Source organism: Akebia trifoliata, chromosome 7 (genome assembly GCF_017979445.1).
Source record: "Akebia trifoliata isolate Shusen 1 chromosome 7, ASM1797944v1, whole genome shotgun sequence".
NCBI classification, from domain to species: domain Eukaryota; kingdom Viridiplantae; phylum Streptophyta; class Magnoliopsida; order Ranunculales; family Lardizabalaceae; genus Akebia; species Akebia trifoliata.
The window spans coordinates 12728383-12739012 of NC_141381.1; the positions used below are offsets into that span (position 1 = coordinate 12728383).

At 44.9% G+C, this 10630-nt stretch overlaps 1 protein-coding gene across 1 annotated transcript; it reads right to left on the reverse strand.

Moving 5' to 3' along the window:
• Nucleotides 1-3798: 3798 nt before the first annotated feature.
• LOC147398235 (uncharacterized) lies at nt 3799-5825 on the reverse strand. The gene is made up of 4 exons (XM_086446680.1): nt 4701-5825; nt 4457-4615; nt 3998-4387; nt 3799-3915 (listed from the first exon to the last, which is right to left on the reverse strand). Exons 1-4 carry the CDS (start codon nt 5823-5825, stop codon nt 3799-3801), a joined length of 1791 nt encoding a protein of 596 aa, XP_086302806.1.
• Nucleotides 5826-10630: the final 4805 nt, after the last annotated feature.

The following is a 10630-nucleotide window of genomic DNA, read 5'->3' on the forward strand; positions in this document are numbered from 1 at the left end:
GAGGGGAATCCAGATCTATTACTCGAGAAAGAGTGCCACTACAAGAGTAGAGTCGCCGATCTCGCAGCTCAACTTGAGTCACCAAGCCACAGAGACACAGAGACTCCGAACAGAATTGTAATGTAAAAATCTAAAGATACAAGCATAGTCTGAAAGGGCATAGTGAAAATCCGAAAGGACGCTATGAGTAAAAGAATCAGACTATGGCAAGATCAAAGCCACCGGCACGATGAAAATCCCAAAAAGGACGTCGATGCGCAAAAATGTGGAAACCGGGTCTGGTGAAAACCGTAACTGGCACCAGGGGCAATAAGGGTAAAAAAAAAAAAAATAAAAAAAAAAAAAACTCCTGGCCCGCAAGAGTATAAACTGTGAACGGCAAAATCCATCCAAAAACTCCAAGACCCCAAACGGATAACGACCTTCCGACACCAGGGCACTGGGAATGATTCTAAAGGAACCAAAAGAATAATCGACATCTGCATCACCCGTGTTGGGCAAAAACACCAAAATCGTCACAACCAAAGATTTTGCAAACTCTGAATTTATCGTACTTATTTGATAAAGGCATTTCACAAAATTGCATTTCAAAACTACTATTTTGGCCAATGATGACAAATCTAGAATGTATTCAACAAAACCTCAAGTTTTCAAGAACAATAGATATACCTGAGGCCAAGTAAGTACAAAACCTATTTTCTTTGCATTAGTCCTTCGACATTTTGCATACATCCGCATAAGGAAAAGAAAATACAAAAAAAAAAAAAAAAAAAAAAAGACAAGGGCGAATACAACGCAGTCAATCAAATGTCATGGTGAGAAATGAAAAAGGAGTCAAGGCGTTCCTCCAAAGCACGGATCCGGGCAGCCTGACTCACCATCACTTTCTCGGCATCTGAAGCATCACGACTCACCAAGTATGCTGCAAAGTCCTCAAAATGAGGACACTGGGCAAGTCGATCCCTCAACTCATCAACCTCAGCTCGAAGCCTAGCCACTTCATTACTATCACCACTTCCGGACTGGACAAGGGCAGATGTCAGTCGAGTAACCTCTTTCTGCATCTTCTTTTCGAATTTGAGCCAAATAGCCTGAATTCGACGATGATCGGTTTGAGACTCCTCAACTCGATCTCTGTAATCAAAGAAAGATGAAGCGCCGGGACGTGTCCGAGGAATTATGGATACCGATGGTCTCCCAGAAACAAGCTCTTGAATCCAATGCAAGTATGCCGAGAACTGGTGTGCTGCAAAGATGGGTCGACTCAGAACCTCAACCCGACCCCATTCTTTCACGAGTCGACTCAAGAGTATAGTCGACAACGGACCAACCAACTCACTAAAATTTTCCGGGAGGAGCACGCCTTGGTCATAGCCAAATTGACGAAGAACCCGAAGTGGTACGTAATGAGTTGCCTCGTGAAGACCAATCAAAACAAGGAAACGAGCCCCATCAAAAGCAATCACGGGGGACCCTCGGGGTTGGAAGGCACCAACCCATCTCACTTCCTCATCATCAAGGTTGCCGACAAAAGAATACCATTCTTCTTTGCCGCCTGAGATAAAAGGAGCAGCTCGCTTCGACATCATCAGTACGAGATCGGCATTCACGCAAAAGGGGCGATTAACCACTTCGGTCGAAGCCAGATGATCCATGAACCAGAGCTACAATAACAGGAGTATTCTAAAACTTGGGAAACTAATAAATTCAAATTCATAATTTTAAACCAAACTAAAATGGAATCTACCTGCAGGAGAGGAGCACATCCCCGAAAGGTCCGATCGCGGCCCAAAGAACAAGTCGTGAGAGACTGGAACATTCCACTCAAAAGCATCGGGGCCAACCGGCGTCCCTCCCGGACTTGTTGCACAACGTGAATAAGAGAAAGATCTATGATGTCTCCGCCACCCGGGAACAAGAGTTGACTCACCGCCATCAAAGTGAGAGCATTAAAATGAATCAGAGGCTTCGAGGGATCCGTGAGGCGGTCCACCAAAAAAGACTTGGACATTGTCTTCAAAATCGATCCGCCATCCGGAATCTTCAAAAATTTGCGATTTATGCCCAAAAATTCGGAAGCCTCACTCCGGAATCCATCACGCAAAGGCGGAATCACGACGGGGCCCGATATCTCAAGCCCCAACAATACTTCAAATTCCTCGATAGTGGGAGTCATTTCATGTACCCCAAACCGGAAAAGATTAAGCTCGGGAATCCAATACCCCAACATAGCCTCAATCAAACCCCATTGCAATGGGACCTTAGGCAACGAGAGGGTGAACCCCAACTTGTTCAAGCACCATCGAGCTCTATCATCATTATCCATGCTATCTATCCAACTACTCAAAAAAGAGTCAACAATGCCATACCTTTTCAAGTTGGGAAGAGTGGATGACACCTCCATAAAGCTTGAGAAGAAGCTTGAAGGAAGAAGAAGATTAAAAATCGGCCAAAAGTAAAAAAAGGAAGTAAAGGTGAAAGTGAGATGTTAGGGCAAGGTGAAAGCTAAAGTACATCGTGCTGGTCCGTGCCCAAAACACGGATGCAATCAAAGATAACTCATCCGTGCCAACAACACGGATGAAGCAAGATATGACTGATCCGTTCCCATAGCACGGATAAGACATAAAATGCCCTATCCGTGCTCTTGGAACGGATGAACCATTGAAAAGTCCATCCGTGCTGAGAGCACGGACCAGAACATTCTTCAACCTCGAAACCAAGTCAGTAGAAGTGCTGGTAACCCCGGAATTCCTACATGCCCGATAAATGTTTTCAAAGCTCGCAAAATTTCTCGAGATATATATCGGGCACATGGGAATTCGTCAAGATCATACTAGGCCAAATTAGACCTCGAAGGACCACATTACTCGCCATGAGTCCCAAACGACTCACACCACTCAAGAGCACACTCGAAGGGTCCTTGGGACCCTCGTCGCACCCCTTTACCCGCCAATAGACTCACCGACACTCGAAAGGACTCAAGAACCCCCAATGAACGATATCTCACCCGAGAAGTTCGAATGAATTACACATATAGTCATGACAATGTAACAAATACAAGGAACAATGAGCATAAATGCATATATATATACCAAGGTTATAATGTCTGCGTACAATAGCTGAAAGTCTAATATAGAAACATCCAATGTTTTGCAAGGTACAAAAAAAAAAAAAAAACAAAGTCAGACAGAGGGGGGAGCATCGTCCCGAGCACTCTGAGTCTCTGGGATAGTTCCAGAAGAAGATCCAGCCACAGCACCCGAGCCAGACACCCCGGAAGAAGGTAGGCCGTGCATCCGCAACCGTCCCTCCGAATCCGTGAAGAATAGCTCCGCATCCAGGGCAGCATCTTGCTCCGTAGTACCCGCGAGATCAACGCCGGGGACAACAGGTCCGGTAGAAGGGGAGGCCTGAAAATAAGAGAAACAAAGCACAATGACATATGCAGCATGGATATAGAAATGAACGAAATGATATATGCAGCATGGGTAGAGAAATGAACGGCTAAAATGTAAGTACTTACCCTAGGAGGTGTCGGAGGCCGCGCAGAGGTGCTCGCTCCATCTCGGCGTCGATGATAGTCCTGGAAATATCATATGTTGGAACCAGTCAAAATTTAATACCGTGAACTACGAGCTACAAGACAGAAAGTAAGCGAAATGACGTACCATCTCAGCCTGAAAGCGAGACTCACGCATGGCCATCTCCAGCTCCAACTCTTGGATCCGGGCCGCCTGAGTCTCGAGACGAGCCTCCTGCTCCTCCAACCGAGCAGCCTGCTCCTCCACCTCCGCCCTAGAGGCCCTCCACCTCCGCCCTAGAGGCCCTCCACCTGTTCTCCATCTCTACTGCCCTCGCCGCTTGGGCCTCGATCACATCGTAACCCTCTCGAAGACGACGAAGATCATCAGCCTGAAAACAAGAAAATCAACCAAGTAAGAATGACAAAAAGCAGAAAATTCTAAAAGAAGGAAGGCAATGATAGAATATATACCGTGACAGCATGGTCCTGTAGAAGGACCCCTCCAATCTCAGTGATCCCGGCCCGGGCAGTGACAGCAGGCATAATACACCCAATAGAGGCCTCTCGGAACCACGCCTGGTAGTCACCCCCTCTCACCAGTCCAGCAGCATCTACGCCCCTCGCCTGGGCAAAATACTCATCCACCGTTATCGCACCCGAGATAGGCTCAGGTGGAGCGACAGGGATGCGAAGACTCCCGTCATGCTGAAAGAACAAGCGCTCCCCTAGATAGAATGTATATCTCTGCTCACCAATAAAGTAGGGGTAGCGCTGTCGCCTGGTGTTACGCCTATAGGCGTTCCTCACCTCCTGCCTCCCGCTAACGGTGCGGGGAAGGTCTCGCAAAGTAACAGAGAAGATCTGCAAAAGAGATAGTCAAAAAACAGAAAAGTTTAAGGCCAAACGAAAGAGAAAAGTTCAAGTACTCACGTCTCGAAGACGACACCGGTCGATGTGGGCCCGTGCACTCCTGGGGCTGCTCCTAATGGCCCTAGCATCTCTGGTGGCCCAAAACGCCCCCAATGGGTAACCCTCGTCAGGATGACGACGGGTGGGCAGATAAAAGGGAAAGTAGACGTGAACGAAGATCTGAAAGAAAGAGCAAGGCGTCAGATGAGAAAATAGGAAGTGGAAGGAGAATTAGATAGAGAAATAAAATCAGAACCCAGTTTACCTCAATAAAATGCCAAAAGAATCGAGTAGAGATGCCAGCTCCACGGGGCGCAGTAATGCCCACCACTACTCGATCAAGACCAGCCAGAATGGTACCATAAATGAGGCTACCCCAATCAAAATCGCCAATGTGATCGATATCATGCATAACAGAGAGAAATGTGGTGGAAACTGAAGAATCGCCCTCTAAGAAGAAACAGCTACCAATGAGAAAGAGAAAGCAGATCCGGAAAATAATGTCGAAATCACGATCACCGAAGCGGGCCGATCTCTCTCTATAAGTAGGCGGAGCTCCATCCTCTCCCTCAATCAACAGTAGACCCACCAACACCTCTGTGCTAATCCTACCATGCTTCCCCACCATAGAAGCGGGTACTCTAGTGATGCCCAACAGCTCTCCCACCTCCTGGATAGATAACAGAGTCAAAGGCAGAGGCTCTCCATCCATCGCGATACCTGTAATCGCCACAAAATCTGAAGGCCTGATGCCTATCTCCACCTCTGGCATGTGGAATGAATGAGTCGCCGGAAACCACCTCTCCACCATGGCCAAGAACAAGGGTCGATCCGCCTTGAAAGACGGTATCTGCAAGAAAGCACCAAAGCCCACGGTGGCAAACTGCGTCCGAATATCATCCGAGAACAGGGCGGCCATAGAAAGAAAGGCACTCCACCTACCCCTGAAACTGGCTGAAGGATAGGGTGTAGGGATGTCCAAACGAACCAACATAGAGACATGCCTCCCTAATCCACGGAGAAGAGAGGTATCTGGTACTCTCTCACTCTCCTCTGCAGGAATCTCAACCCTGGGAACCTCTCTACCAACTCTACCGGCGCCTACGGTCCTATCTGCCCGACCTCGGCCATCGCGTTGACCTCTACCACTACCGCTCGACAGATCCTCAGATGGACCGTTGTGAGAAGAACTGACCTCATCTGCCCTGCTGCCAAACGAAGAACCAGCTACCGACGCTGAATCAGGCCTACGTGAAGGCTGTCTCGGCCAACCATACTCTGTGGCCACGCCGGATCCCAATGCAAAGCGAGCCCGAGTCCGGGGCCTCGCCTCCTCCTCCTCATCATCGGATGACTGATGCACTACTCGGCTCCTCCGCTCTCTACCCATCTGCAAGTCGCCATGTGATCAATCAACAACGCAAAAATCCCGTATCTCGAGGAATCTGCCTAGGTTAAACCTAACCAAGTCAAGTCAAACCCGTCCTGGGTCAACTCAACCTAAAACCCAGTCAACTCGACCAACTCACCCAAGACCGATCCAACCCTACTCAACTCAGTAAACGTGACCAACTCAACCTAAAACCCAGTCAACCCAAGATCAAGTCAACCCACGAATCCGGTCAAAACCAACCCAACTTAGTCAACCAAAAAGTCAAATCCATCCCATCTAGGTCAAATCTATGTCCAACCCATCCAACCAAAACCAAACTTGGGTCGACTCAACCTAAAACCTAGTCAACTCGACCCAGTGAACATGTCCGGCTCAGGCAAACCCAATCAACCCGAGATCGAGTCAACCATTAAATCCAGTCGAAACCAGGTCGACTCATTCAGTCCAGTCAACCTAAGTCAACCCGATTAATCCAGTCCACCCATAAAGTCAAATCGATCCCAGTTAACATGGAGCCAAACTACCTAAAGCAACCAGTCCGAATCCCCGTCCATACGATCCATTAACAACTTCAAACCACCCCGCAACAAACCACCATCATCTATTTCTTCAAGCCCCAAACTCCATCTATCAAAATAATCCCAATACCCCCACCAATTCCATGAACCAACAATACATACACCCGGTCGAAATGTAAAAAAGAAATGATAACAAGAAAAGGGGACAACGAGTGACGTCATTTTCGAGCATAACAAAGATTCAAAGGGTGGAAAACAGGTGCATTCGCTGTAAAATACATGAAAAATAGGAGCATATGGCATGTGAAGCATACAAAGCAAAATCAAAAAGGAAGTGACATGAAACAGTGATATAGACTACGCATGGATCAAATAAGCAAGAAAGAGAAGGAAGGATCAATTAAAGACTTACCTCAATGCGAAATCAAAGACCAAACAAGCTCTTCGAAGCTTTAAACGATCAAACGCAAACACGCACGCCCGTTTACTCTCCCAAGCAAACCCAAGGAACAAATCGATGAAAAGGAAGAGAAAGTAAAGAAAATAGGGGAGAAGTTAATGAGAAAACAAAGAGGCAAGAGGTGAATCGTCAAAAGTCGCCAGAGAGAAAGAAGAACCGAAGGAAAACGGAGAAGAAACTGAAAATGAAAGGGCGCGCAGGCTTTAACCGTTTGAAATTCGTACTGGTCCGTGTCATCAATACGGATAAGGCCTAAACAATGCCATCCGTGCCACTAGAACGGAAAAAGACGATTTTAATTTGATCCGTGCCCCAGACACGGATGAGATAAAAATAATAATATCCGTGTTTTAGACACGGTTCAAATCACTCCAAACGTCATCCGTGTCTTAAGCACGGATCAGCAAAAAAAAAATAAATAAATAAAATCAAAAATCAAACATCGAAAAACCTTTCGAGTTGCACTCAATTTCGATTTGTTAGAACACGACCAAGAAATACCCAAATTTCAAAAAAATCATCCAATCTTCGTCAAATCTGAGGTCTCACACGAGCTCCGCGCCATCGAGACCAAAGAATCAATAAGGTAACTCTGTCAGACCCCGTGCTTGAGTAACCCTTTTTATGCAAAAGCCATCAATTCAACCGATAATTCGAAGTCGTGTTTTGCAAAATTTTGTCGGGCCCGTACAAATAGGGGTTTGGTCTATTCTTTGCAGTTCTTTGCACGCAATTCCTGCAAAGAAGGGCAGTTGTAGACACTTCAATTTAAATGGGCCCTCACTCGAAGGGGCCCAAAAACAATTCAATAAGTTCGACTAACGGGCCTCAATGGCCCGAATCATCGGAAAATGATATTTTCGCCAAAACCCAAGCCACTAATACCTTTCAATGGGTTAATAGGTCCACCAAAAGGGTTCGGCACACTCCCATCTACCCCGCTCCATGCAAAATACCGATTTTCCAACAAAAGGGGCCAACGGGTCCCTAAGGCCCAAAACACCAAAAGTAATAACCACGGTTAAATCAATGCCCCTAAGACCACCTCATGGTCTCGAGGACTCGCAAAAAGAATAGTGACCCATCCTACAGTTGTTCAACGTCGTCGCTCCGCACTCGCATGCAAAAATCGATAAATTTCCCAACGGGCCCAAAAGCCCGATTCGCCAACACATGGCATTTTGATGGTTTCAAAAAATCAAAAAAAATCAAAAAAAATAAAATGTGAGACTTGGGATGCTTACCCCTTCATCCAACCTTCATCGTTCCATCTCCAAATCCGATATCCCATCCAAAACAACCCACAAACCTTTTTAAACCCAAGCCCAATACATTAAAAGCCCATAAACCACTATCCATTCACTATCCAACCCACAACCCAACCCATCAATCCTTACCCACATCAACCAATCAACCCCTCAACATCAAAAGATGACACTTGTCATCACCACCCTTCACCTCCCTCATACAATCACCCACTCCCATCACTATGCTCTAAACAACTCATCTAACCTATCTCACTTCTCTCCAAAACTACCTCAACCCATACCCTACCCTAACCTAACCTACCCAATCCTCTAACATCAACAACCAACTACACCTCCACCCATACCCTAATCCATCACCATCATCAACCCCACATCACCACCCATACCTCTACCCATCACCTTCCTTAAAACACTCCAATAAAATCAACTCAACCCATACTTCATTCATCATCAATCAACTAACCCATTTCTCTCTCCCTAATCAAACAACCCCCATCAACCAATCAACCAATCTCACTCCTCACCCTCTCATCATGATTGCCACATGGCATCATCTCCTTTCTCCTCCCAAAAACTAACTTAACCACCTCTTACACAACCCATTCTCCTAAATCTACACACCTCACCTCATCAACCAACCTAACACTCATTCTCTTACACCTTCACTCCACCACCAACCATCACTCATGTCAACCCATCAAACACTCTACCCAAATGGGTTTGGGTAGGATCCAACCCATTTGGGTCTAAACCTCACCCATTTTCATTCATTACATATCTACTCTCCATCTCACATCAAATTACACACCCCTCACTCCTAAATCCTATACCATTACCCCTTCTCTCACATTTAAACCCCATTATACCCCCAAACCCCCTCCAAACACCTATAAATACCTCCCCTCTCACCCCAAAAAGGGTTACACCAAGTCTCCTTAAAAAATCTATTCATCCCTCTTCTACTCTACTACTCTCTCCTACCACCTTCTAAAAAGAAACTTCACTCACATACTTCACTAAGAACTCAAGAGAATTCAAGAAAAGAAGAAGAAGAAGAAGAAGAGAAGATCAAGTGTACAAGGTGGATTTGAAGCACACCCCTCTCCCTTTCTCTAACCTTCTACTCTTCCCTCTTCTAACACCCCCTTCTTCTATTTTATTTTATTTTACCCCTCTTGATGATTGGGCCCCAAGGCTAAGGTTCATAAGGGTCATTTCCATTAATGAAATGACCCTATGATCAAGCCGAAAATGAATCCCTACTTAGGGAACAAATGCACCCACGTGGCACATTTTTTACCTTCTTTTAAAAAATCAAAATGACCGAGTTATTTGAGGTTACCGCCACGTGGCGGGGAGGAAAGGGTGCCTAACACCTTCCCTTTTCTCCAACCGAGCCGCTTACCCAAATCTTGAGGTTTGACTACCCCTTATCCATCGTGAGTCACTAAAATGCCAAAATCTCATCTTTTGGAAAATGTACCTCGGGTGACCATTCACACCCACTTCCAACTTGAATGGTGGCGACTCCAATATTTAGTAGTTGTGGCCGTCGTAATGACGAAAACCACGTAGCTACAACTATAAAAAAGAAAACCTGCTAGGTTGAAAACCTGAAAAGACAACTTAGGCAAAAATCAGGGCATTACCAGAAAAAGAAAAACAAAGTCCGCTAGATTGAAAACCTGAAGAGGTGATCTAGGCAAAAATTAGGGCATCATCAAATGGGAGGAAAAATCTCACCAAGAAGAAAAATTCAGAATGAAGCTTGTGCAGAAACTGCAAAACCATTCAAGCCACAATATTCATTTTTCAGCCAAGAGCTCATATTCGACGAAGACAATATTGAACTAAAAAAAAATCAGAAGCCATCTTGAACATTGTAGGATCTTTAAGAGTATGTTTACTTATTCAAGTGTTCGCTAATGGAAGATGTAGAACCATCAACCACTTTGAAGAGAAAGTTCTTCTATTCTAATGTTTATTAAGATTTTTTAAGTCCAGCTCAAGCATTTTTCAAAAGAAATTCGAAAGAAAATGATCAATCCCTTATTGCACATATGATAAACTTAGGAGTCTTAAATTTAAAGAAATGTCAGTTCTTATATCTATCATATACCAGAGTCCATATTTTTCAAGCGTAATCTATTCCATCAGTCTCGTAGTCAAGTCCCAATTAAAACCAACCTTGAAACTAGGGGCATTTTTTAAGGTCATTTAATTCCAAAGTTTTTGTTCTTAATCACATGATAAAAAGAAAATCTTACAAAAGCTTAAAAGTCCGACGAAGTCCAATGATAATTATGAATCTAGATGCATGATAAGCCAATAAAGGCCTGATCTTTCAAACTTTGAACTCGATTTTGAATCATAAAATGAATTAATAGGATTGTTTAAGTTCCTATAAATCTAAGCCCGAGAAACGTGACTTAGTAAGTTCAAGTCTGAGAAACGAGACTCCAACTTTTTGAATCATAGAATGAATAGACTTTTTGAAGTGCCTACAAACCTAAGTTTAAGTCTGAGAAACGAAACTCTAACTTTTTGACTCACAGA

Bases quoted from the DNA above. Each gene is read 5' to 3' on its own strand.
- LOC147398235 (XM_086446680.1), bottom strand. From the start codon at position 5,825: ATGGGTAGAGAGCGGAGGAGCCGAGTAGTGCATCAGTCATCCGATGAT. The intron at 4,388-4,456 runs GTGAGTACTTGA...TCTCTTTTGCAG, and splicing joins ACCGGTGTCGTCTTCGAGAC to ATCTTCTCTGTTACTTTGCG. The intron at 3,916-3,997 runs GTATATATTCTA...TCTTGTTTTCAG, and splicing joins TACAGGACCATGCTGTCACG to GCTGATGATCTTCGTCGTCT.